This window comes from Anomaloglossus baeobatrachus, unplaced genomic scaffold, assembly GCF_048569485.1.
Source record: "Anomaloglossus baeobatrachus isolate aAnoBae1 unplaced genomic scaffold, aAnoBae1.hap1 Scaffold_2945, whole genome shotgun sequence".
In the NCBI taxonomy this organism is placed as follows: Eukaryota; Metazoa; Chordata; class Amphibia; order Anura; family Aromobatidae; genus Anomaloglossus; species Anomaloglossus baeobatrachus.
This window is the reverse complement of record NW_027442388.1, coordinates 831-28,227: the sequence shown is the minus strand read 5'-3', so window position 1 is coordinate 28,227 and position 27,397 is coordinate 831. Positions and strand designations below refer to the sequence as shown.

At 54.1% G+C, this 27,397-nt stretch overlaps 2 protein-coding genes across 2 annotated transcripts in view; one reads left to right on the top strand and one right to left on the bottom strand.

The window, feature by feature from the left end:
- The window catches only part of LOC142267330 (phospholipase ABHD3-like), a 16,834-nt gene extending 9,136 nt beyond the window's left edge, over positions 1–7,698 (top strand). The window contains exons 8-10 of the mRNA XM_075332330.1: positions 1,236–1,284; positions 1,985–2,150; positions 5,455–7,698. Of these exons, the coding sequence (XP_075188445.1) occupies positions 1,236–1,284; positions 1,985–2,150; positions 5,455–5,654 (415 nt within the window). The 3' untranslated portion in view covers positions 5,655–7,698. The remainder of the gene's footprint in view (positions 1–1,235; positions 1,285–1,984; positions 2,151–5,454) is intronic.
- On the bottom strand, positions 7,681–27,397 carry PREB (prolactin regulatory element binding). Its single transcript, XM_075332331.1, has 6 exons — positions 27,296–27,397; positions 27,087–27,211; positions 26,312–26,485; positions 15,460–15,532; positions 8,755–8,914; positions 7,681–8,456 (listed from the first exon to the last, which is right to left on the bottom strand). The coding sequence occupies exons 1-6, from the start codon at positions 27,365–27,367 to the stop codon at positions 8,362–8,364; spliced, it is 699 nt and encodes a 232-aa protein (XP_075188446.1). The 5' UTR covers positions 27,368–27,397; the 3' UTR covers positions 7,681–8,361.

Below are 27,397 nucleotides of genomic sequence, written 5' to 3'. Positions count from 1 at the left end.
TTTTTACTTCCCTTTCCCCAGCTCTCAGAAGGATCTCTCCATTGTGTCCTCATCCCCTGGTCTCTTTTCTTCCACTTTCCCCTGATCTCAGGATCTCTCTATCATATCCTCAAACCCTGGTTTCTTTTCTTCTTTTTCCCCACCTCTCAAGGTCTCTCTATCGTGCTCTCGGCCCCTGGTCTTTTTTCTGTCTCTCCATTATTTTTTCAGCCCTGGTCTATTTTCTTCCCTTTCCCCAGGTCTCTGGATCTCTACCTTGTCATTGACCCCTGGTTTCTTTTTCCCCACCTCTCAGGATCTCACCATTGTGTCCTCAGCCCCTGGTCTCTTTTCTTCCACTTTCCCCACCTCTCAGGCGCCCTCTATCCCTTGAACCCTGGTTTCTTTTCTTCTTTTCCCAACCTCTCTGAATCTCTCCATCGTGTCCTCAGCCCCCGGTCTCTTTTCTTCCCTTTCCCCACCTCTCAGGATCTCTTTAGCTTGTCCTTGACCCCTGGTTTCTTTTCTTATTTTTCCCAACCTCTCTGGATCTCTCCATCGTGTCCTCAGCCCCTGGTCTCTTTTCTTCCACTTTCCGAACATCTCAGGTTCCCTCTATTGTGTCCTCGACCCCTGGTTTCTTTTCTTCCACTTTCCCCAGCTGTCAGCATCTCTTTATCTTGTTTTTGTACCCTGGTTTCTTTTCTTCTTTTTCCCCAGATCTCAGGATCTCTCCATCGTGCTCTCTCAGCCCCTGGTCTTTTTACTTCCCTTTCCCCACCTCTCAGGATCTCCCCATCGTGTCCTCAGCCCCTGGTCTCTTTTCTTCCACTTTCCCCTGATCTCAGGATCTCTCTATCATATCCTCAAACCCCGGTTTCTTTTCTTCTTTTTCCCCACCTCTCAAGGTCTCTCTATCGTGCTCTCGGCCCCTGGTCTTTTTTCTGGCTCTCCATTATTTTTTCAGCCCTGGTCTATTTTCTTCCCTTTCCACAGGTCTCTGGATCTCTATCTTGTCCTTGACCCGTGGTTTCTTTTCCCCACCTCTCAGGATCTCCCCATCGTGTCCTCAGCCCCTGGTCTCTTTTCTTCCACTTTCCCCAGATCTCAGGCTCCCTCTATTGTGTCCTCAAACCCTGGTTTCTTTTCTTCTTTTTTCCTGACCGCTCTGGATCTCTCTATTGTGTCTTCGACCTCTGGTCTCTTTTCCCCAGCTCTCCGCATCTTTCAAACTTTCAGCGACTTTTGTTTTCTAGGTTCCGTGACATAATTGGTAAAGCCCTCGATGTTGACTATATCTTACAGGTGAGAAGCTGCACAAATCTGAGACGTCTATGTGGACAATATTATTCTAGAGGTCTCCACACTTGTTGGAGGTCTCATTTTCTTAGATATAGGCTAAGCTTACATGCGGGGAATCACTGCAGACAGAAGAAGTCTGTCGGTTAATGCTGTGGATGTGGAGTATGAAATATGCGGCTCTCGCGTCTTCTTTACAAGATGTGTAGTGGAAATTGCTGGTGCAGGAGGTCCGCAGTGGAGATGTAATGTGAGAACGGAGCTATAAGTGACCCTTGTATCCATCACTAAAAGACACAACCTGCACACTTTCAGTCGGGCTCATCTTATTTCAGTTCACACTTTATACACTGGCAAAAAAGAAAAAAATAATTGTAAATTTAAGAAAAACGGTAGAGTATTCAATGGTGAAGCATTACACCCGTGACCCCATTGTCTCCCATTCGCACACTGGTGCACTCCGTCCACTGCATGAGTGGAAACTGTTCTTGCCATATATACTGTACAATCTGGTCATTTAGCACAGGTTGTATCCATAGACTGTAACTTCGTAAATACCTCAATGGACTGTAAAGGAATCAGGTGGGGGAAAAACAAGAGACTGCTCCTAGATGCAGTGCGTGAGAGGCTGAGGAGCCACGGCCCGGAGCAGAATCCTACACAAGATGCTCTTCACTCCTTCATCGGTTTCCTTCTTTTGTTTCAGTCTCGCTCCATCCGGGAGTTTGATGAGCGGTACACGTCGGTCGTGTTTGGTTACGGCTCATGTGATGAATATTACCATGATGCCAGCCCTCATGACAAGCTGCAGAAGATCAAGACACCTGTGCTCTGCCTCAACGCTGCCGATGACCCGTTCTCTCCAAGTGAAGGTCAGTCATAAAGTGGACCGAGATGTGACCCACAGCAGTGTAAACAGAATGGTCACTCCATCGTCATTGAGCCCAGGAGCTCACAATCTAATATCACTTGCCCATGTTATGAGTTGGTATTTGGGGTGTGAGATAGATAATCCCACTAGTCATGTGAACGCCGTGCAGCTCATTGAAAGAACCACAAATCCTAGGACCACGGATGAGTATCTATGTATGAATTACTTCAGAAAAGTGTAACAATCTGAGCTCAAAATCATCAATTATAACAGATTTATCTGTGAAGAACAATCAGATCTACTTCTAGAAGCAGATCAGACTTTGCCATAGCTTTCCATAATCTCAACCCAAAAATGTGCATGTGGGGCAATGCCGAGACACGAGATCCCCCAATGAATAGAATAGTCCTTTTAATTACATGTAATATCCATGTCCGGATCCTGGGGCACAGTGTATAGTGGGGTCCTATTTGGGTCAGTGGCAAATTGTATAGTGGGGACCTCTTTAGATCTGGGTCAGGATTACACCACAGATTATAGTTGTGGCATCTTTGGATCTGGGGCCAGAGCCCCGTGTAGATTACACAGTGGGGGCTTCTTCTTAGATCTGGGTCTGGTTCCTGGAGAAGATTGAATAGTGTGGGAATTTTTGAGATCTAGATCATAAGACTTTATAGTGCAGAGCTCTTTAGGTCTTAGATAAAATAGAACTTGGCACTCAATTAAGGTGAAAACGTAGAAGAATTGATTCCGGGTAATCCTAAAGAACACAAATTGCCCAGCCTCAGGAGCACATTCCCACAAGACTGTGATGGATTGCCTTTTTGTTTCCCATATTTCATGTTTTTATTTTTTGCATGGATAAACCATGATGTATTTTCAGCACTGATGAAGGTCCATTCTCTGTATCGAAACTTTTGTGGCTTGGATTACATTGAATAAATTCTACTGAGTCTTCAGCTCGAGTGCCAAATTCAATTTTACGCTTTAGGTCAGATTGTATAGTCGGGGCCTCTTTAGATCTGGGGTCAGATTCTTTAATAAAAAGATTTCTTTAGATATAGAGCCTAATCCTTGAGCAAAATCTATAGTAGAGGCTTTTTTTTAGATTTTGGTCTAGATTTTGTATTTTGGTGGCCTCTTTAAGTCTAAGGGCGGCTTTGCACGTTGCAACATCGCATGTGCGATGTCGGTGGGGTCAAATCGAAAGTGACGCATATCCGGCGTCTCTTTCGACATCGTAGGGTGTAAATCCTAGATGATACGATTAACGAGCGCAAAAGCATCGTTATCGTATCATCGGTGTAGGCTCCGACTTTTTCATAATTACGCTGCAGCGACAGGTACGATGTTGTTCCTCGTTCTTGCGGCAGCACACATCGCTGTGTGTGAAGTCGCAGGAGCGAGGAACATCACTTTACCTGCCACCGGCGGGTATACGGAAGGAAGAAGGTGGGCGGGATGTTTACATCCTGCTCATCTCCGCCCCTCCGCTTTGATTGGCCGCCTGCCGTGTGACGTCGCTGTGACATTGTACGACCCGCCCCCTTAGGAAGGAGGCGGGACGCTGGCCAGAGCGACGTCGCAGGATAGGTGAGTACATGTGAAGCTGGCGTAGCGATAATGTTCGCTACGCCAGAAATCACAAGATATCGCTGCTGCGACGGGGGCGGGGACTATCGCGTGCGACATCGCAGCATCGGCTTGCGATGTCGCAACGTGCAAAGCCCGCCTAAGTCTGAAGCAGATTGTATAGTGGGGACCTCTTTGGGCCCGGGTCCAGAGTATGGTCAAAGATTGTAGAGTGGGAGTCTCTTTGAATCTGGACGTGAATTCTGAAGCAGTAGATATAATACTAACATTTTTAGATCTTGGTTTGGATCCTAGAGCAAAGTGTAGACTGGGGGGGCCTCTTTTGGTTTGCGGCAGAATGTAGATTTCTTGAAGTCTGGGGCAAATTGTAGAGATGGTAACCTCTTTAGTTCTAGGTCCAGAGTCTGACAGAGACTGGGAGCTTCTTTAGTCCGGGACTGAAGGCTGGAGCAAATTGTAGAGTTAGTGACCTCTTTAGGGCTAGGTAAGGAGTCTGTGGCAGACTGTAGACTTCTTTAGGTCTGGGTCTAGGGTCTGGAGCAAAGTGTAGAGTGGATGCCCTCTTTAGGTCTGGATCAAACTGTAGACTGTGAGCTTCTTTAGGTCTAGGTCCGAAGTCTGTAGCAGACTGTAGTCTTCTTTAGGCCTTAGTCCAAAATGTAAAGCAATATGTATAGATGGGATTTTTTTTATATTTTAGTCAAGATCCTGTAGCAGAATGTTCAGAGGAAGCTTCTTTAGATATGGGTCCGGAGTCTGAGGTACTCTGTTGACTTTTTAGGTCTGGAGCAATTTGTAGAGTGGGTGCCCTCTTTAGGTTTGGTTCAGACTGTAGATTGGGGACTTCTTTAGGTCCAGAGTCTGAAGCAAATTGTAGAATAGGTGACCTCTTTAGGTCTGGGTCCAGAGTTTGCGGCAGACTATAACCTTCTTTAGGGCTGGGTCTAGAGTCTGTAGCAAATTGTAGAAATGATGCCCTCCTTAAGTTTGGTCAGACTGTAGGCTGGGGGCTTCTTTAGGTTTTGGTCTGGAGGCTGTAGCGAATTGTAAAATGGGTACCTTCTTTAGAGACTGGGTGCTTCTTTAGGTCTGGGTTTGGAGTCCAGAGCAAATTGTAGAGTTGGTGACCTATTTAGATCTGGCCCGGAGTCTGTGGCAGACTGGGGAATTCTTTAGGTCCAGGCCAGGAGTCTGGAGCATATTGAAGAGGAGGTGACCTCTTTAGGTCTGGGTCTGGTAGTCTGTGGCAGACTGTGTGTACTTCTTTAGGTCTGGTCTGGAATGTGAGGCAGTATGTAGGGTTTGTTTTTATGTTTTGGTCTAGATCCCGGCAGATTGAATAGAGGGAGCTTCTTTAGGTCTGGTGCAGATTGTAACCTTCTTTAAGTATGGGGCAGACTGTAGACTTGGGGCTTCTTTAGGTCGGAATCTGGAGAAGACTGTAAACTGGGGACTCCGTTAGGTCTGGGGCAGATTGTATAGAGGGGGCTCTTTAGGTTTGGTGCAGATTGTAACCTTCTTTAAGTCTGGGGCAGACTGTAGACTTGGGGCCTCTTTAGGTAGGAATCCGGAACAGACTGTAAACTGGGGACTCGACTCTCTTAGGTCTAGGTCTGGAGTCTGGGGCAGATTGTATAGAGGGGGCTTCTTTAGATGGGGGTCCAGCTTGATATATTGTACTCATTTCTACAATCTCTTTTCTTTTGTGATAGCACTTCCCATGGATGAAGCCTCTTCCCATCCTTACGTGGCTCTGCTGGTTCTGGCTCACGGTGGTCACATTGGTTTTCTAGAAGGTCTCTTTCCGTATCACCAGCGATACATGAATCGTGTTTTTTCACAGTTTGTGGGCGCATCAGTGCAACAATATGAAGAGCTCAAGAACGTTACCAGGAGTAGACTCAAAAACTAATCACAAACATTAATTCTTCTAATAAATACCTGAGCAAATATAAAATAATCATCTGGACTCATAAAATAATCATCTGGACTAACACCAACCACGCATCCTGGGACCCAGGCCTCCAATGACCGACTCTGAGGCTCTAATCACAGAAGGCGCCTTGTCAACTGTCCATCAACTTATCAGGGGAGGGAGACGTTCAGAACACAAGTCTGACATCAATAGCCATGTAAAAGGCACTCACCCCACATCTGTCTATACTGCAGTCATCACATCATCTACCGTCTGCACCATCAGTATTTACTGAGAAAACTCAAAAACCAAGATCTGCCTTCTCTATGTAATAGGGCCCATTCATGGACCGAAAATACAGAGGTGCTAACCTTAATGAATCAACCCAGGTCACCAGTGCTACCTCATTAGTCAGCAGAGGAGACTACTACTCCACGCGTGGCTACACCAGATCCGGTACAGCCTTCATTCATGGTAATGGCTCCACCATCCGATCACTACTACAGTCCTGTAGGGATGGTAACAATGGTCATTTTTTCACAATGAATGTGTAAAGCCATCAGGATGAGAATAAGGTGCAGACTGTGAGTTAATTAAAGGGATAACCAGAAATATTACACTGCCACTTCGGAATATCCTCCGCAGCCACAACCTCAAACTCCTCATAACGTTGGATGTGGTCAATGACTGAAGCATGGACACCATCAGAACTGGCATTCGGCCCTCGTCATGCTTTGTTTTGCCTCCAGCTGCCGGCACTTGCTTGTTTGTTGGTTTCTGTCTTCACGCTCAGTTAGGTTGACGTCGGTGAAGATTATTTCATGTCTTTGCTGTCGCGCGCTCTGTCTGTACTGAGAATTGTCACATCAGTTTAGGTGTCCTGCCACCTCCCCATCTAGGGTCTCTTGTACAATATACACCAATGGCTTCATTGGCACCAAAACCATACGGCCACCATGTGTGCCGGCTGATGTCTCGGTCCACCGATCAGGAGCCTTTGTTTCTTGGCTTCTGCCTTCTCTAGCTGTATTCTGCCTCTCTGTTCTTATACACCAGTACTTTGATAATTAGATCACCCTCAGGATTCACATTCATGAAGGTATCTAACATTTTCCTTGAAGGTCTCTTTTTCAGCCACATGGCGGCCACTTTCACCTACACGTTTGCAGAGCAGAATAACAGCCAATATAACATTTCATTACTCATTACTATCGCCAGACATTTCATGTCCTTAATTTGTAGTGAAATAATAGGGGCCGAGGACAAGGAACAGTCGATCACTCAACTGTCCAATGACTTGAGAAAGTGGAAGGGTTAAGAAAGAAACGATCGTGCAGGATTTGTGTTAGTCCCATTGAATCATGGTGACATTAGTCATGCAAAATTAAATCAAAGGCAGGTACCCAAGCAAGTCACACGCGACATGAACGATGGTCCACGGTGGCAAAATCAGGTGAGACTCACACCTGACACCTAAATCATCTAGGAGGTTTGGATTTTTTGTAGTCACAGTGTGACCACATAGTCAGACATTAGATGTGATGACACACCAAGATTACAACCTTCATGACGTGTGACCACGGCAGTCTCCGCATTATTCACATTGATTCTGCTGTACGGAGGAGAAATGATGAAAACCGTGGTCACCGTACAGAAGCCACAGTAATAGCTTTATGGGCCTGATGGTATAATACTAGTCACATTATGACGATACCGAGCCTCAGCCATGACCGTGATCTCCTCACCAGCCTGATATCCCCAGAGGAGAACCAACACCAAAAGTTGGGGCTGAGATCTTCGCTTCTATCAGTGAATGTCTTGGCTTCTGGATCCTTTAGCCATCACCAGAGTTTCATCCACTAGACGGGAGCAGCTGGACGTGGAAGGAAACGTTCCTGAGTAAATGTGGCCGTCCGGCCCCTGACCTGTGGTCACAGTGACACCGTTCAATCATTCCAGTTGTGTACGGACTAAGTGTATGGGAGAATGTAATTTGTGAATATTTTGGAAAATAAAATAAGCGTTATAAAATTAGATAAAATCTGTATTTCTAGTCCTTTACTGGTCTTACACAGAAGACTATCCGCAGGCGACCAGTGCTGCGCCCCCTCCTCACATCCACGTAGCAGTACACCTTCATACACGGTCTGCTGTGAATATCACGGCACGACCAGATAACAAGCATGCAGGGCTGAAAAGCGAGAGTATAAAATCCCCCTTTATTAGTACATTTCTAGCTCAGCCGTCTCCGCACATGCAGGGTGGTCTCCAACATGGAGATGCTGTATGGATGGCCGTGACGTGGGGTTATGCAGGTTCTACGAGTCATGGTGGAGAATCAACCACCATGGACAAGAGCACATCAGTCTACAGGCGGATGTATCCACAGAGGCGACATTAGTACACAATGGTCCATAATCAGTGAGATAAATGGTCGGCCCTTCATAGTCGACCATCATGTTTCAACATTAGTTCATTGACCAGTAATTTCAATAGAGCAGATGACATGGAATGTGGAGAGGAGGACGAGGAGAACTTCGATCCTTCTCATTGCAGCCGCTCATTGTCCGGAGAGAAATCATGTGCGGATAAATGAGTAAGACGTCTCCCCTTCATCATGACCATGGGATCTTCTCATTCCTCCATACACACCGGCTCCAGGTCATGTCCTGGACTGTCATAGATCTCCACTCAGAGGACACTCCTAGAAGAAGCCTGGAAACGTGTATTGGAGCAGAATGATGGCGCCGACGACCAGCACTGCACACAAGAGGAATAGCAGCCACACAGGGAAGGTACCTGAATGGGAAAATGCAGGAGACGTCAGTAAAGGCATCAGTGACTATACACACTGCAAGGGCTCGCCTACTATTCAGCCCACAGAACCTGGCTCCATCCCTATATCCCCTTCCATCCATCTAGCCTCCGACTTTAGATTATGTAGACTCTGTGCTGTAGTGTGATCATAGACTATAATCCGAGCAACCAGCAGTGATCAGTATCCCGCACTGCCCATCCACCATGTCATCACTGTTATTACAGCACGCTGACCCCAACAACCCCACATCCCTCTCTCTACTGAGCTGAGGACACCTACGTCTATTGGGCACCACGTGTAGTTTACAGCGACTGTCCACCGCCACACTCAGCATGGCCGCCTCATTGTCACCACGTAGAATCTGTCCTTGCGTCGTATCCGGGAAGAAGGCCAAGTCCGTGACCACAATGCCGTGAGCTTCCTGCACGTAGTACAGCTTCTGTACAGAAAGACAGCAGAGCATGAAGACAAAGAGGAGCAAAGGAGGAAGGAATAAGAGAAGGGAGCGGAGGGGAAAAGAGGAAAAAAAGGGAGCGGAGGGGAAAGAGGATAAAAAAGGGAGCGGAGGGGAAAGAGGATAAAAAAGGGAGCGGAGGGGAAAGGAATAAGAGAAGGGAGCGGAGGGAAAAGGAATAAGAGAAGGGAGCGGAGGGGAAAGAAATAAGAGAAGGGAACAGAGGAGGAAGGAATAAGAGAAGGGAGAAGAGGGGAAAGAATAAGAGAAGGGAGCAGAGGGGGAAGAATGAGGGAAAGGAAGTGGAGGGGAAAAGAGGAAAAAAGGGAGCGGAGGGGAAAGAAGGGAGTGGAGGGGAAGAGAGAAAAAAAAGGGAGCGGAGTGGAAAGGAATAAGAGAAGGGAGCAGAGGGGAAAGGAATAAGAGAAGGGAACGGAGGGGAAAGGAATAAGAGAAGGGAGCGGAGGGGGAAGAAGGGAGCAGAGGGGAAAAGAGGAAAAAAAAAAGGGAGCGGAGGGAAAAGGAATAAGAGAAGGGAGCAGAGGGGGAAGAATGAGGGAAAGGAAGTGGAGAGGAAAAGAGGAAAAAAGGGAGCGTAAGGGAAAAAAGGGAGCGCAAGGGAAAAAAGGGAGCGGAGGGGAAGAGAGAAAAAAAAAAGGGAGCTGAGGGGAAAGAATGAGAAAAAGGAAGTGCAGGAGAAAGGAGGAAGAAAAGGGAGAGGAGGGGAAGGAATAAGAGAAGGGAGCAGAGGGGAAAGGAATAACAGAAGGGAGCGGAGGGGAAAGAAATAACAGAAGGGAGCGGAGGGGAAAGAAATAACAGAAGGGAGCAGAGGGGAAAGGAATAAGAGAAGGGAGCGGAGGGGAAAGGAATAAGAGAAGGGAACAGAGGGGAAAGGAATAAGAGAAGGGAACAGAGGGGAAAGGAATAGGAGAAGGGAGCAAAGGAGGAAGGAATAAGAGAAGGGAGTGGAGGGGAAAGGAATAAGAGAAGGGAGCAGAGGAGGAAGAAAAGGGAGTGAAGGAGGGAGAAATAAGAGAAGGGTGCGAAAAAGGAAGAAAAGGGAGCAGAGGGGAAAGGAATAAGAGAAGGGACCGGAGGAAGAAAAGGGAGCGGAGGGGAAAGGAATAAGAGAAGAGATCGGAGGGAAAAGGAATAAGAGAAGGGAGCGGAGGGGAAAGGAATAAGAGAAGGGAGCGGAGGGGAAAGGAATAAGAGAAGAGATTGGAGGGGAAAGGAATAAGAGAAGGGAGCGGAGGGGAAAGGAATAAGAGAAGGGACCGGAGGAAGAAAAGGGAGCGGAGGGGAAAGGAATAAGAGAAGGGATCAGAGGGGAAAGGAATAAGAGAAGGGAGCGGAGGGGAAAGGAATAAGAAAAGGGAGCAGGGGGGAAAGAATGAGAAACAGGAAGTGCAGGGGAAAGGAATAAGAGAAAGGAGCGGAGGAGGAAGAAAAGGGAGGGGAAAGAATGAGGGAAAAAAGGGAGCGAAGGAGGAACAAATAAGACAAGGGAGCGGAGGGGAAAGGAATAAGAGAAAGGAGCGGAGGGGAAAGGAATAAGAGAAAGGAGCGGAGGAAGAAGAAAAGGGAGGGGAAAGAATGAGGGAAAAAAGGGAGCGAAGGAGGAACAAATAAGAGAAGGGAGCGGAGGGGAACAGAGGAAAAAAAAAAAGAGAGCGGAGGGGAAAAAAGAGGGAAAAAAAAGGGAGCAGAGGGGAAAAAGAGGAAAAAAGGGAGCAGAGGGGAAAAAGAGGAAAAAACAGAACAAGGGGAAAAATGGGGGAAAAAAAGGAGCAGAGGGAAACAGAGGAGGGGAAGGGAGCGGATGGAAACAGAGGAGGGGAAGGGAGCGGATGGAAACAGAGGAGGGGAAGGGAGCAGAGGGAAACAGAGGAGGGGAAGGGAGGGGAGGGAAACAGGGGAAGGAAATTGAGCAGAGGAAAACAGAGGAGAAGAATTGAGCAGAGGGAAACAGAGGAGGGGAATGGAGCAGAGGGAAACAGAGGAGGGGAATGGAGCAGAGGGAAACAGAGGAGGGGAATGGAGCAGAGGGAAACAGAGGAGGGGAAGTGAGCGGAGGGAAACAGAGGAGGGGAAGGGAGCAGATGGAAACAGAGGAGGGGAAGGGAGGGGAGGGAAACAGAGGAGGGGAAGGGAGCAGAGGAAAACAGAGGAGGGGAAGGGAGCAGAGGGAAACAGAGGAGGGGAAGGGAGCAGAGGGAAACAGAGGAGGGGAAGGGAGCAGAGGAAAACAGAGGAGGGGAAGGGAGCAGAGGGAAACAGAGGAGGGGAAGGGAGCAGAGGGAAACAGAGGAGGGGAAGGGAGCAGAAGGGAGCAGAGGGAAACAGAGGAGGGAAAGGAACGGAGGGAACGGAGGGAAACAGGAGGAGAATAGAGCAATGGGGGAAAAGAAGGTAATAAGGATGTGGGGTAAAAAAAGAGAGAAAATGGAGTGAAAGGGAAATGAGGAAGAAAGGGGAGCACAGTCGAAAAGAGAAGGGGGGAATTGCAGAAAGAAGGATTAATTGGGCACAGGAGGCGGAACAGAGGGCGCAGAAGAAAGAAGAGGACTAAGTGTAGAAAGAAGAGGAGGAAGAGAAGAAGAAAGTGGAATAAAGGGGGCGGGGGGGAAAGATGGATGGGTTGGGGAGAATGATAAAAAGGAGCGGAGGGGAAAGGAAAAAGAGAAGGGAGCAGAGGGGAAAGGAATAAGAGAAGGGAACGGAGGGGAAAGGAATAAGAGAAGGGAGCGGAGGGGAAAGGAATAAAAGAAAGGAGCGGAGGGGAAAGGAATAAAAGAAAGGAGCGGAGGGGAAAGGAATAAGAGAAAGGAGCGGAAGAGGACGAAAAGGGAGCGGAAAGAATGAGGAAAAAAAGGGAGCGAAGGAGGAACAAATAAGAGAAGGGAGCGGAGGGGAAAGAATGAGAAAAAGGAAGTGCAGGGGAAAGGAGGAAGAAAAGGGAGTGGAGGGGAAAAGAGGAAAAAAAAAGAGCGGAGGGGAAAAGAAGAGGAAAAAAGGGAGCAGAGGGGAAAAGAGGAAAAAAAAGGACGAAGAGAATGTAAAGGAGGGGAAGAGAAGAACAAAAGGGTGCGGAGGGGAAAAGGGAGCGGAGGGGAAAACAGGAAAAAACAGAACAAGGGGAAAAAAAGAGCAGAGGGAAACAGCTGAGGGGAACAGCTGAGGGGAAGGGAGCAGAGGGAAACAGCTGAGGGGAAGGGAGCGGAGGGAAACAGAGGAGGGGAAGGGAGCGGAGGGAAACAGAGGAGGGGAAGGGAGCACAGGGGAACAGAGGAGGGGAAGGGAGCAGAGAAGGGGAAAGGAGCAGAGTGAAACAGAGGAGGGGAAGGGAGCGGAGGGAAACCGAGGAGAGGAAGGGAGCGGAGGGAAACCGAGGAGAGGAAGGGAGCGGAGGGAAACCGAGGAGAGGAAGGGAGCGGAGGGAAACAGAGGAGGGGAAGGGAGCGGAGGGAAACAGAGGAGGGGAAGGGAGCGGAGGGAAACAGAGGAGGGGAAGGGAGCGGAGGGAAACAGAGGAGGGGAAGGGAGCGGAGGGAAACAGAGGAGGGGAAAGGAGCGGAGTGAAACAGAGGAGGGGAAAGGAGCGGAGTGAAACAGAGGAGGGGAAAGGAGCGGAGTGAAAGAGGAGGGGAAGGGAGCGGAGGGAAACAGAGGAGGGGAAGGGAGCGGAGGGAAACAGAGGAGGGGAAGGGAGCGGAGGGAAACAGAGGAGGGGAAGGGAGCGGAGGGAAACAGAGGAGGGGAAGGGAGCGGAGGGAAACAGAGGAGGGGAAGGGAGCGGAGGGAAACAGAGGAGGGGAAGGGAGCGGAGGGAAACAGAGGAGGGGAAGGGAGCGGAGGGAAACAGAGAAGGGGAAGGGAGCGGAGGGGAAGGGAGCGGAGGGAAACAGAGGAGGGGAAGGGAGCGGAGGGAAACAGGAGGAGAATACAGCAATGGGGGAAAAGAAGGTAATAAGGATGTGGGGTGGAAAAATGAGAAAATGGAGTGAAAGTGAAATGAGGAAGAAAGGGGAGCACAGTGGAAAAGAGAAGGGGGGAATTGCAGAAAGAAAGATTTATAGGACACAGGAGGCGGAACAGAGGGCACAGAAGGAGGGACAGAGGGCGCAGGAGGAGGGACAGAGGGTGCAGAAGAAAGAAGAGGACTAAGTGTAGAAAGAAGAGGAGGAAGAGAAGAAGAAAGTGGAAGAAAGGGGGGAAAAATAAAGATGGAGGGGTTGGGGAGAATGATAAAAAGGAGAATAAGGAATAGGATAATGAGATGCACAAACACAGGGCAGATGGGACAACACATTATCAGATTTTTACCATATACCCACCACATGGCACATTATTGCTGGTATAACCATCTTTCGTCAAGCTTAGCCCATCTCTTAGGACAAATCTCTACAGGATTAATCTGCACCTTTCCCCCTTGTGTGGGGGGGTTGGGGGCACAATCATCAATAACTGGAAGCTCCAGATAAGATGGTCATACTCGTTCTGCCCCTGACCCCCTCCGTCCACACTGCGTATGTGCCGGCTGTCAGAGAGGTAAGCCTCCGACCCCCTCCGTCCACACTGCGTATATGCCGGCTGTCAGAGAGGTAAGCCTCCGACCCCCTCCGTCCACACTGCGTATGTGCCGGCTGTCAGAGAGGTAAGCCCCCGACCCCCTCCGTCCACACTGCGAATGTGCCGGCTGTCAGAGAGGTAAGCCTCCGACCCCCTCCGTCCACACTGCGAATGTGCCGGCTGTCAGAGAGGTAAGCCCCCGACCCCCTCCGTCCACACTGCGAATGTGCCGGCTGTCAGAGAGGTAAGCCTCCGACCCCCTCCGTCCACACTGCGAATGTGCCGGCTGTCAGAGAGGTAAGCCCCCGACCCCCTCCGTCCACACTGCGTATATGCCGGCTGTCAGAGAGGTAAGCCCCCGACCCCCTCTGTCCACACTGCGTATGTGCCGGCTGTCAGAGAGGTAAGCCCCCGACCCCCTCCGTCCACACTGCGTATGTGCCGGCTGTCAGAGAGGTAAGCCCCCGACCCCCTCCGTCCACACTGCGTATGTGCCGGCTGTCAGAGAGGTAAGCCCCCGACCCCCTCCGTCCACACTGCGTATGTGCCGGCTGTCAGAGAGGTAAGCCCCTGACCCCCTCCTTCCACACTGCGTATGTGCCGGCTGTCAGAGAGGTAAGCCCCCGACCCCCTCCGTCCACACTGCGTATGTGCCGGCTGTCAGAGAGGTAAGCCCCCGACCCCCTCCGTCCACACTGCGTATGTGCCGGGTGTCAGAGAGGTAAGCCCCCGACCCCCTCCGTCCACACTGCGTATGTGCCGGCTGTCAGAGAGGTAAGCCCCTGACCCCCTCCGTCCACACTGCGTATGTGCCGGGTGTCAGAGAGGTAAGCCCCCGACCCCCTCCGTCCACACTGCGTATGTGCCGGCTGTCAGAGAGGTAAGCCTCCGACCCCCTCCGTCCACACTGCGAATGTGCCGGCTGTCAGAGAGGTAAGCCCCTGACCCCCTCCGTCCTCACTGCGTATGTGCCGGCTGTCAGAGAGGTAAGCCCCCGACCCCCTCCGTCCACACTGCGTATGTGCCGGCTGTCAGAGAGGTAAGCCCCCGACTCCCTCCGTCCACACTGCGTATGTGCCGGCTGTCAGAGAGGTAAGCCCCCGACCCCCTCCTTCCACACTGCGTATGTGCCGGCTGTCAGAGAGGTAAGCCCCTGACCCCCTCCGTCCACACTGCGTATGTGCCGGCTGTCAGAGAGGTAAGCCCCTGACCCCCTCCGTCCACACTGCGTATGTGCCGGCTGTCAGAGAGGTAAGCCCCCGACCCCCTCCTTCCACACTGCGTATGTGCCGGCTGTCAGAGAGGTAAGCCCCCGACCCCCTCCGTCCACACTGCGTATATGCCGGCTGTCAGAGAGGTAAGCCCCCGACCCCCTCCGTCCACACTGCGTATATGCCGGCTGTCAGAGAGGTAAGCCCCCGACCCCCTCTGTCCACACTGCGTATATGCCGGCTGTCAGAGAGGTAAGCCCCCGACCCCCTCCGTCCACACTGCGTATGTGCCGGCTGTCAGAGAGGTAAGCCCCCGACACTGTGAACAGTAAAGAGGACTATCGCGGCGTCCGTCCACCATAGGGACCCACATGCTGCGTGGCATACATCTCTGTACAGGGGTCCTATGCATTAGACTGTTCTTTGCTATACAGTATAAGCTCACACGAGGCGGCCTGATGAAGGCGAAAGAACAGACGTTCAGCTTTCCCCCGCTAAATGGATGACTACGGGACATTACACGTCAGGAAAATGATCGCGGTCTGGAGGCTGCTGCACTGACCTGCACATATCCTACTCCAGTCACTGCTAGAGCTGCACCCAGAACATCATATTCTATGGTCCCGTCTGAGATATGGACTCGCGAGCGTTAATTCCCCCTGTGCTGCGCTCCACATGATGCTCCATAAACTGCCACAAGAACCGTTAACACCCCTGCGCCCATTACAACATAGCGCTACAAACCTGAAGAGAAAAGGAGATGTAGATGGCGACGGAGCCGGTGACGGAGCCCAGGCCCAGGAACGTTCCACAATCACTGCAACAACCAAGCAACGGGGCATTAATGGAAAGATCACAACTCGGAGCAGAAGAGAGTCACAATGGAGGGGTGACAACCAGAAAAAGACTGCAGGGGAAGGGTCATCAGCAGGAGGAGAGGAGACGTGCAGGAAAAGGGTCATCAGCAGGAGGAGAGGAGACGTGCAGGGGAGGGGTCATCAGCAGGAGGAGAGGAAACGTGCAGGAGAAGGGTCATCAGCAGGAGGAGAGGAGACGTGCAGGGGACAGGTCATCAGCAGGAGGAGAGGAGACGTGCAGGGGACAGGTCATCAGCAGGAGGAGAGGAGACGTGCAGGGGACAGGTCATCAGCAGGAGGAGAGGAGACGTGCAGGAAAAGGGTCATCAGCAGGAGGAGAGGAGACGTGCAAGAGAAGGGTCATCAGCAGGAGGAGAGGAGACGTGCAGGAGAAGGGTCATCAGCAGGAGGAGAGGAGACGTGCAGGAGAAGGGTCATCAGCAGGAGGAGAGGAGACGTGCAGGAGAAGGGTCATCAGCAGGAGGAGAGGAGACGTGCAGGAGAAGGGTCATCAGCAGGAGGAGAGGAGACGTGCAGGAGAAGGGTCATCAGCAGGAGGAGAGGAGACGTGCAGGAGAAGGGTCATCAGCAGGAGGAGAGGAGACGTGCAGGGGAGGGGTCATCAGCAGGAGGAGAGGAAACGTGCAGGAGAAGGGTCATCAGCAGCAGGAGAGGAGACGTGCAGGAGAAGGGTCATCAGCAGGAGGAGAGAAGACGTGCAGGAGAAGGGTCATCAGCAGGAGGAGAGGAGACGTGCAGGAAAAGGGTCATCAGCAGGAGGAGAGGAAACGTGCAGGAGAAGGGTCATCAGCAGGAGGAGAGGAGACGTGCAGGGGAGGGGTCATCAGCAGGAGGAGAGGAAACGTGCAGGAGAAGGGTCATCAGCAGGAGGAGAAGACACGTGCAGGAGAAGGGTCATCAGCAGGAGGAGAGGAAACGTGCAGGAGAAGGGTCATCAGCAGGAGGAGAGGAAACGTGCAGGAGAAGGGTCATCAGCAGGAGGAGGGAGGAGACGTGCAGGAGAAGGGTCATCAGCAGCAGGAGGGAGGAGACGTGCAGGAGAAGGGTCATCAGCAGGAGGAGAGGAGACGTGCAGGAGAAGGGTCATCAGCAGGAGGAGAGGAGACGTGCAGAAGGGTCATCAGCAGGAGGAGAGGAGACGTGCAGGAGAAGGGTCATCAGCAGGAGGAGAGGAGACGTGCAGAAGGGTCATCAGCAGGAGGAGAGGAGACGTGCAGGAGAAGGGTCATCAGCAGGAGGAGAGGAGACGTGCAGGAGAAGGGTCATCAGCAGGAGGAGATGACACGTGCAGGAGAAGGGTCATCAGCAGGAGGAGAGGAGACGTGCAGGAGAAGGGTCATCAGCAGGAGGAGAGGAGACGTGCAGGGGAGGGGTCATCAGCAGGAGGAGAGGAAACGTGCAGGAGAAGGGTCATCAGCAGGAGGAGAAGACACGTGCAGGAGAAGGGTCATCAGCAGGAGGAGAGGAAACGTGCAGGAGAAGGGTCATCAGCAGGAGGAGAAGACACGTGCAGGAGAAGGGTCATCAGCAGGAGGAGAGGAGACGTGCAGGAGAAGGGTCATCAGCAGGAGGAGAGGAGACGTGCAGGGGAGGGGTCATCAGCAGGAGGAGAGGAAACGTGCAGGAGAAGGGTCATCAGCAGCAGGAGAGGAGACGTGCAGGAGAAGGGTCATCAGCAGGAGGAGAGAAGACGTGCAGGAGAAGGGTCATCAGCAGGAGGAGAGGAGACGTGCAGGAGAAGGGTCATCAGCAGGAGGAGAGGAAACGTGCAGGAGAAGGGTCATCAGCAGGAGGAGAGGAGACGTGCAGGGGAGGGGTCATCAGCAGGAGGAGAGGAAACGTGCAGGAGAAGGGTCATCAGCAGGAGGAGAAGACACGTGCAGGAGAAGGGTCATCAGCAGGAGGAGAGGAAACGTGCAGGAGAAGGGTCATCAGCAGGAGGAGAGGAAACGTGCAGGAGAAGGGTCATCAGCAGGAGGAGGGAGGAGACGTGCAGGAGAAGGGTCATCAGCAGCAGGAGGGAGGAGACGTGCAGGAGAAGGGTCATCAGCAGGAGGAGAGGAGACGTGCAGGAGAAGGGTCATCAGCAGGAGGAGAGGAGACGTGCAGAAGGGTCATCAGCAGGAGGAGAGGAGACGTGCAGGAGAAGGGTCATCAGCAGGAGGAGAGGAGACGTGCAGAAGGGTCATCAGCAGGAGGAGAGGAGACGTGCAGGAGAAGGGTCATCAGCAGGAGGAGAGGAGACGTGCAGGAGAAGGGTCATCAGCAGGAGGAGATGACACGTGCAGGAGAAGGGTCATCAGCAGGAGGAGAGGAGACGTGCAGGAGAAGGGTCATCAGCAGGAGGAGAGGAGACGTGCAGGGGAGGGGTCATCAGCAGGAGGAGAGGAAACGTGCAGGAGAAGGGTCATCAGCAGGAGGAGAAGACACGTGCAGGAGAAGGGTCATCAGCAGGAGGAGAGGAAACGTGCAGGAGAAGGGTCATCAGCAGGAGGAGAGGAAACGTGCAGGAGAAGGGTCATCAGCAGGAGGAGGGAGGAGACGTGCAGGAGAAGGGTCATCAGCAGCAGGAGGGAGGAGACGTGCAGGAGAAGGGTCATCAGCAGGAGGAGAGGAGACGTGCAGGAGAAGGGTCATCAGCAGGAGGAGAGGAGACGTGCAGAAGGGTCATCAGCAGGAGGAGAGGAGACGTGCAGGAGAAGGGTCATCAGCAGGAGGAGAGGAGACGTGCAGAAGGGTCATCAGCAGGAGGAGAGGAGACGTGCAGGAGAAGGGTCATCAGCAGGAGGAGAGGAGACGTGCAGGAGAAGGGTCATCAGCAGGAGGAGATGACACGTGCAGGAGAAGGGTCATCAGCAGGAGGAGAGGACACGTGCAGGAGAAGGGTCATCAGCAGGAGGAGAGGAGACGTGCAGGAGAAGGGTCATCAGCAGGAGAAGAGGAGACGTGCAGGAGAAGGGTCATCAGCAGGAGGAGAGGAGACGTGCAGGGGAGGGGTCATCAGCAGGAGGAGAGGAGACGTGCAGGAGAAGGGTCATCAGCAGGAGGAGAGGAGACGTGCAGGAGAAGGGTCATCAGCAGGAGGAGAGGAGACGTGCAGGAGAAGGGTCATCAGCAGGAGGAGAGGAGACGTGCAGGGGAGGGGTCATCAGCAGGAGGAGAGGAGACGTGCAGGAGAAGGGTCATCAGCAGGAGGAGAGGAGACGTGCAGGAGAAGGGTCATCAGCAGGAGGAGAGGAGACGTGCAGGAGAAGGGTCATCAGCAGGTGGAGAGGAGACGTGCAGGGGAGGGGTCATCAGCAGGAGGAGAGGAGACGTGCAGGAGAAGGGTCATCAGCAGGAGGAGAGGAGACGTGCAGGAGAAGGGTCATCAGCAGGAGGAGAGGAGACGTGCAGGGGAGGGGTCATCAGCAGGAGGAGAGGAGACGTGCAGGAGAAGGGTCATCAGCAGGAGGAGAGGAGACGTGCAGGAGAAGGGTCATCAGCAGGAGGAGAGGAGACGTGCAGGGGAGGGGTCATCAGCAGGAGGAGAGGAGACGTGCAGGAGAAGGGTCATCAGCAGGAGGAGAGGAGACGTGCAGGAGAAGGGTCATCAGCAGGAGGAGAGGAGACGTGCAGGAGAAGGGTCATCAGCAGGAGGAGAGGAGACGTGCAGGAGAAGGGTCATCAGCAGGAGGAGAGGAGACGTGCAGGAGAAGGGTCATCAGCAGGAGGAGAGGAGACGTGCAGGGGAGGGGTCATCAGCAGGAGGAGAGGAAACGTGCAGGAGAAGGGTCATCAGCAGCAGGAGAGGAGACGTGCAGGAGAAGGGTCATCAGCAGGAGGAGAGAAGACGTGCAGGAGAAGGGTCATCAGCAGGAGGAGAGGAGACGTGCAGGAGAAGGGTCATCAGCAGGAGGAGAGGAGACGTGCAGGAGAAGGGTCATCAGCAGGAGGAGAGGAGACGTGCAGGGGAGGGGTCATCAGCAGGAGGAGAGGAAACGTGCAGGAGAAGGGTCATCAGCAGGAGGAGAGGAAACGTGCAGGAGAAGGGTCATCAGCAGGAGGAGGGAGGAGACGTGCAGGAGAAGGGTCATCAGCAGCAGGAGGGAGGAGACGTGCAGGAGAAGGGTCATCAGCAGGAGGAGAGGAGACGTGCAGGAGAAGGGTCATCAGCAGGAGGAGAGGAGACGTGCAGAAGGGTCATCAGCAGGAGGAGAGGAGACGTGCAGGAGAAGGGTCATCAGCAGGAGGAGAGGAGACGTGCAGAAGGGTCATCAGCAGGAGGAGAGGAGACGTGCAGGAGAAGGGTCATCAGCAGGAGGAGAGGAGACGTGCAGGAGAAGGGTCATCAGCAGGAGGAGATGACACGTGCAGGAGAAGGGTCATCAGCAGGAGAGGAGACGTGCAGGAGAAGGGTCATCAGCAGGAGGAGAGGAGACGTGCAGGGGAGGGGTCATCAGCAGGAGGAGAGGAAACGTGCAGGAGAAGGGTCATCAGCAGGAGGAGAAGACACGTGCAGGAGAAGGGTCATCAGCAGGAGGAGAGGAAACATGCAGGAGAAGGGTCATCAGCAGGAGGAGAGGAAACGTGCAGGAGAAGGGTCATCAGCAGGAGGAGGGAGGAGACGTGCAGGAGAAGGGTCATCAGCAGCAGGAGGGAGGAGACGTGCAGGAGAAGGGTCATCAGCAGGAGGAGAGGAGACGTGCAGGAGAAGGGTCATCAGCAGGAGGAGAGGAGACGTGCAGAAGGGTCATCAGCAGGAGGAGAGGAGACGTGCAGGAGAAGGGTCATCAGCAGGAGGAGAGGAGACGTGCAGAAGGGTCATCAGCAGGAGGAGAGGAGACGTGCAGGAGAAGGGTCATCAGCAGGAGGAGAGGAGACGTGCAGGAGAAGGGTCATCAGCAGGAGGAGATGACACGTGCAGGAGAAGGGTCATCAGCAGGAGGAGAGGACACGTGCAGGAGAAGGGTCATCAGCAGGAGGAGAGGAGACGTGCAGGAGAAGGGTCATCAGCAGGAGGAGAGGAGACGTGCAGGAGAAGGGTCATCAGCAGGAGGAGAGGAGACGTGCAGGGGAGGGGTCATCAGCAGGAGGAGAGGAGACGTGCAGGAGAAGGGTCATCAGCAGGAGGAGAGGAGACGTGCAGGAGAAGGGTCATCAGCAGGAGAGGAGACGTGCAGGAGAAGGGTCATCAGCAGGAGGAGAGGAGACGTGCAGGGGAGGGGTCATCAGCAGGAGGAGAGGAGACGTGCAGGAGAAGGGTCATCAGCAGGAGGAGAGGAGACGTGCAGGAGAAGGGTCATCAGCAGGAGGAGAGGAGACGTGCAGGAGAAGGGTCATCAGCAGGAGGAGAGGAGACGTGCAGGGGAGGGGTCATCAGCAGGAGGAGAGGAGACGTGCAGGAGAAGGGTCATCAGCAGGAGAGGAGACGTGCAGGAGAAGGGTCATCAGCAGGAGGAGAGGAGACGTGCAGGGGAGGGGTCATCAGCAGGAGGAGAGGAGACGTGCAGGAGAAGGGTCATCAGCAGGAGGAGAGGAGACGTGCAGGAGAAGGGTCATCAGCAGGAGGAGAGGAGACGTGCAGGGGAGGGGTCATCAGCAGGAGGAGTGGAGACGTGCAGGAGAAGGGTCATCAGCAGGAGGAGAGGAGACGTGCAGGAGAAGGGTCATCAGCAGGAGGAGAGGAGACGTGCAGGAGAAGGGTCATCAGCAGGAGGAGAGGAGACGTGCAGGGGAGGGGTCATCAGCAGGAGGAGAGGAGACGTGCAGGAGAAGGGTCATCAGCAGGAGGAGAGGAGACGTGCAGGAGAAGGGTCATCAGCAGGAGGAGAGGAGACGTGCAGGAGAAGGGTCATCAGCAGGAGGAGAGGAGACGTGCAGGGGAAGGGTCATCAGCAGGAGGAGAGGAGACGTGCAGGAGAAGGGTCATCAGCAGGAGGAGAGAAGACGTGCAGGGGAGGGGTCATCAGCAGGAGGAGAGGAGACGTGCAGGAGAAGGGTCATCAGCAGGAGGAGAGGAGACGTGCAGGAGAAGGGTCATCAGCAGGAGGAGAGGAGACGTGCAGGAGAAGGGTCATCAGCAGGAGGAGAGGAGACGTGCAGGGGAGGGGTCATCAGCAGGAGGAGAGGAGACGTGCAGGAGAAGGGTCATCAGCAGGAGGAGAGGAGACGTGCAGGGGAAGGGTCATCAGCAGGAGGAGAGGAGACGTGCAGGGGAGGGGTCATCAGCAGGAGGAGAGGAGACGTGCAGGAGAAGGGTCATCAGCAGGAGGAGAGGAGACGTGCAGGAAAAGGGTCATCAGCAGGAGGAGAGGAGACGTGCAGGAGAAGGGTCATCAGCAGGAGGAGAGGAGACGTGCAGGAGAAGGGTCATCAGCAGGAGGAGAGAAGACGTGCAGGAGAAGGGTCATCAGCAGGAGGAGAGGAGACGTGCAGGAGAAGGGTCATCAGCAGGAGGAGAGGAGACGTGCAGGAGAAGGGTCATCAGCAGGAGGAGAGCAGACGTGCAGGGGAAGGGTCATCAGCAGGAGGAGAGGAGACGTGCAGGAGAAGGGTCATCAGCAGGAGGAGAGAAGAGGTGCAGGGGAGGGGTCATCAGCAGGAGGAGAGGACACGTGCAGGAGAAGGGTCATCAGCAGGAGGAGAGGACACGTGCAGGAGAAGGGTCATCAGCAGGAGGAGAGGAGACGTGCAGGAGAAGGGTCATCAGCAGGAGGAGAGAAGACGTGCAGGAGAAGGGTCATCAGCAGGAGGAGAGGAGACGTGCAGGAGAAGGGTCATCAGCAGGAGGAGAGGAGACGTGCAGGAGAAGGGTCATCAGCAGGAGGAGAGAAGACGTGCAGGAGAAGGGTCATCAGCAGGAGGAGAGGAGACGTGCAGGGGAGGGGTCATCAGCAGGAGGAGAGGAGACATGCAGGGGAGGGGTCATCAGCAGGAGGAGAGGAAACATGCAGGGGAGGGGTCATCAGCAGGAGGAGAGGAGACGTGCAGGAGAAGGGTCATCAGCAGGAGGAGAGGACACGTGCAGGAGAAGGGTCATCAGCAGGAGGAGAGGAGACGTGCAGGGGAGGGGTCATCAGCAGGAGGAGAGGACACGTGCAGGAGAAGGGTCATCAGCAGGAGGAGAGGACACGTGCAGGAGAAGGGTCATCAGCAGGAGGAGAGGACACGTGCAGGAGAAGGGTCATCAGCAGGAGGAGAGGACACGTGCAGGAGAAGGGTCATCAGCAGGAGGAGAGGAGACGTGCAGGGGAAGGGTCATCAGCAGGAGGAGAGGACATGTGCAGGAGAAGGGTCATCAGCAGGAGGAGAGGACACGTGCAGGAGAAGGGTCATCAGCAGGAGGAGAGGACACGTGCAGGAGAAGGGTCATCAGCAGGAGGAGAGGACACGTGCAGGAGAAGGGTCATCAGCAGGAGGAGAGGACACGTGCAGGAGAAGGGTCATCAGCAGGAGGAGAGGACACGTGCAGGAGAAGGGTCACCAGCAGGAGGAGAGGAGACGTGCAGGAGAAGGGTCATCAGCAGGAGAGGAGACGTGCAGGAGAAGGGTCATCAGCAGGAGGAGAGGACACGTGCAGGAGAAGGGTCATCAGCAGGAGGAGAGGAGACGTGCAGGAGAAGGGTCATCAGCAGGAGGAGAGGAGACGTGCAGGAGAAGGGTCATCAGCAGGAGGAGAGGAGACGTGCAGGGGAAGGGTCATCAGCAGGAGGAGAGGAGACGTGCAGGAGAAGGGTCATCAGCAGGAGGAGAGAAGACGTGCAGGGGAGGGGTCATCAGCAGGAGGAGATGAGACGTGCAGGAGAAGGGTCATCAGCAGGAGGAGAGGAGACGTGCAGGAGAAGGGTCATCAGCAGGAGGAGAGGAGACGTGCAGGAGAAGGGTCATCAGCAGGAGGAGAGGAGACGTGCAGGGGAGGGGTCATCAGCAGGAGGAGAGGAGACGTGCAGGAGAAGGGTCATCAGCAGGAGGAGAGGAGACGTGCAGGGGAAGGGTCATCAGCAGGAGGAGAGGAGACGTGCAGGGGAGGGGTCATCAGCAGGAGGAGAGGAGACGTGCAGGAGAAGGGTCATCAGCAGGAGGAGAGGAGACGTGCAGGAAAAGGGTCATCAGCAGGAGGAGAGGAGACGTGCAGGAGAAGGGTCATCAGCAGGAGGAGAGAAGACGTGCAGGAGAAGGGTCATCAGCAGGAGGAGAGGAGACGTGCAGGAGAAGGGTCATCAGCAGGAGGAGAGGAGACGTGCAGGAGAAGGGTCATCAGCAGGAGGAGAGAAGACGTGCAGGGGAAGGGTCATCAGCAGGAGGAGAGGAGACGTGCAGGAGAAGGGTCATCAGCAGGAGGAGAGAAGACGTGCAGGGGAGGGGTCATCAGCAGGAGGAGAGGACACGTGCAGGAGAAGGGTCATCAGCAGGAGGAGAGGACACGTGCAGGAGAAGGGTCATCAGCAGGAGGAGAGGAGACGTGCAGGAGAAGGGTCATCAGCAGGAGGAGAGAAGACGTGCAGGAGAAGGGTCATCAGCAGGAGGAGAGGAGACGTGCAGGAGAAGGGTCATCAGCAGGAGGAGAGGAGACGTGCAGGAGAAGGGTCATCAGCAGGAGGAGAGAAGACGTGCAGGAGAAGGGTCATCAGCAGGAGGAGAGGAGACGTGCAGGGGAGGGGTCATCAGCAGGAGGAGAGGAGACGTGCAGGGGAGGGGTCATCAGCAGGAGGAGAGGAAACATGCAGGGGAGGGGTCATCAGCAGGAGGAGAGGAGACGTGCAGGAGAAGGGTCATCAGCAGGAGGAGAGGACACGTGCAGGAGAAGGGTCATCAGCAGGAGGAGAGGAGACGTGCAGGGGAGGGGTCATCAGCAGGAGGAGAGGACACGTGCAGGAGAAGGGTCATCAGCAGGAGGAGAGGACACGTGCAGGAGAAGGGTCATCAGCAGGAGGAGAGGACACGTGCAGGAGAAGGGTCATCAGCAGGAGGAGAGGACACGTGCAGGAGAAGGGTCATCAGCAGGAGGAGAGGAGACGTGCAGGGGAAGGGTCATCAGCAGGAGGAGAGGACATGTGCAGGAGAAGGGTCATCAGCAGGAGGAGAGGACACGTGCAGGAGAAGGGTCATCAGCAGGAGGAGAGGACACGTGCAGGAGAAGGGTCATCAGCAGGAGGAGAGGACACGTGCAGGAGAAGGGTCATCAGCAGGAGGAGAGGACACGTGCAGGAGAAGGGTCATCAGCAGGAGGAGAGGAGACGTGCAGGAGAAGGGTCATCAGCAGGAGGAGAGGAGACGTGCAGGAGAAGGGTCATCAGCAGGAGAGGAGACGTGCAGGAGAAGGGTCATCAGCAGGAGGAGAGGACACGTGCAGGGGAGGGGTCATCAGCAAAAGGAGAGGACACGTGCAGGAGAAGGGTCATCAGCAGGAGGAGAGGACACGTGCAGGAGAAGGGTCATCAGCAGGAGGAGAGGAAACGTGCAGGGGAGGGGTCATCAGCAAAAGGAGAGGAGACATGCAGGAGAAGGGTCATCAGCAGGAGGAGAGGACACGTGCAGGGGAGGGGTTATCAGCAAAAGGAGAGGAGACGTGCAGGAGTAGGGTCATCAGCAGGAGGAGAGGACACGTGCAGGGGAGGGGTCATCAGCAAAAGGAGAGGAGACGTGCAGGAGAAGGGTCATCAGCAGGAGGAGAGGACACGTACAGGAGAAGGGTCATCAGCAGGAGGAGAGGACACGTGCAGGGGAGGGGTTATCAGCAGGATGAGAGGACACGTGCAGGGGAGGGGTCATCAGCAGGAGGAGAGAAGAGGTGCAGAGGAGGAGTCATCAGCAGGAGGAGAGGAAACGTGCAGGAGAAGGGTCATCAGCAGCAGGAGAGGAGACGTGCAGGGGACAGGTCATCAGCAGGAGGAAAGGAGACGTGCAGGCGAAGGGTCATCAGCAGGAGGAGAGGAGACGTGCAGGGGAAGGGTCATCAGCAGGAGGAGAGGAGACGTGCAGGGGACAGGTCATCAGCAGGAGGAGAGAAGACGCGCAGGGGAGGGGTCATCAGCAGGAGGAGAGGACACGTGCAGGGGACAGGTCATCAGCAGGAGGAGAGGAGACGTGCAGGGGAAGGGTCATCAGCAGGAGGAGAGGAGACGTGCAGGGGACAGGTCATCAGCAGGAGGAGAGGAGACGTGCAGGGGAGGGGTCATCAGCAGGAGGAGTGGAGACGTGCATGGGAGGGGTCATCAGCAGGAGGAGAGAAGACGTGCAGGGGAGGGGTCATCAGCAAAAGAAGAGAAGATGTGCAGGGGAAGGGTCATCAGCAGGAGGAGAGGAGATGTGCAGGGGAAGGGTCATCAGCAGGAGGAGAGAAGAGGTGCAGAGGAGGGGTCATCAGCAAAAGGAGAGGAGACGTGCAGGAGAAGGGTCATCAGCAGGAGGAGAGGACACGTGCAGGGGAAGGGTCATCAGCAGGATGAGAGGAGACGTGCTGGGGAGGGGTCATCAGCAGGAGGAGAGAATAGGTGCAGAGGAGGGGTCATCAGCAGGAAGAGAGGAGACGTGCAGGGGAAGGGTCATCAGCAGGAGGAGAGAAGCTGTGCAGGGGAGGGGTCATCAGCAGGAGGAGAGAAGACGTGCAGAGGAGGAGTCATCAGCAGGAGGAGAGAAGACGTGATGGGGATTAGGGAAGGAAAACCCAGAAACACACAATGTGAGGGGTCACCAATAACGGGAAGATGGGACCCTGAATAAGGCAGCGTCCTGACCTCACTGCCAGGCAGGAGATGACCTCATTACCGCACGGCTCGGTGAGGAGGGGCAGGAAGCTCTGTCCGTCCCAGTTAGTGATGTAACACGGCGGGGGGCGGCGTTCTCTTTTATGAGGGATCTGCACTGTGTAGAGACGGAGACTGTTCTTCTGGTCCAGCACCTTCCCGAACCTGAAAATGTACAGTCACTCCTCAAACTCCACCCACAAGAGAAAGATCCACCCACAACCCATCCCCTGAAAGACTGACTCCACCCAGGAGAGAAAACTCCACCCACAACCCCCTAAACTGACTCCACCCAGGAGAGAAAACTCCACCCACAAGCCCCCTAGACTGACTCCACCCAGGAGAGAAAACTCCACCCACAAGCCCCCTAGACTGACTCCACCCAGGAGAGAAAACTCCACCCACAAGCCCCCTAGACTGACTCCATCCAGGAGAGAAAACTCCACCCACAACCCACCCCGTGAAATACTGATTCCACCCAAGAAAAAACTCCATCCACTACAAGACTGACTCCACCCAGGAGAGAAAGCTCCACCCACAACCCACCCCCTGAAAAACTCCATCCACAACCCACCCCCTAAAAGACTGACCCAGCCAGGAGAAAAAACTCCACCCACAAAACCCACCCCGTGAAATACTGACTCCACCCAAGAGAAAACTCCACCCACAACACACTCCACTCCCAACCCACAACCCCCGCCTCATACACGGCCTTCATCCCCCACCTTCCCACCTAGACTGACTCCACCCCCCTCCCTGACCTCACCTGCAGGCGCGGTATCTATACATCTTCTCGGGGATACTGGGCAGATTTTCATTCCAGCTGAGCTCAGAAAGAAGTTGGTCGGACTCCCAGACACAGCAGCGGAAATCCTGGCCGACTGTCACCACCTGCAGAGCACACACAGCGTCATCACCGGGCGCAGATTATGGACGCCCCATATCCACCCGTGAGTCATCATTCCCGCAGGTCACCTTGTTGTCAGCGCTGACCGCGATATCTTCAATTTCTCCTTCATGAGCTTTGAAATCATAAAGTTTTTTCATTCCTGGAAACTAAAAGATGAAGAACAGATA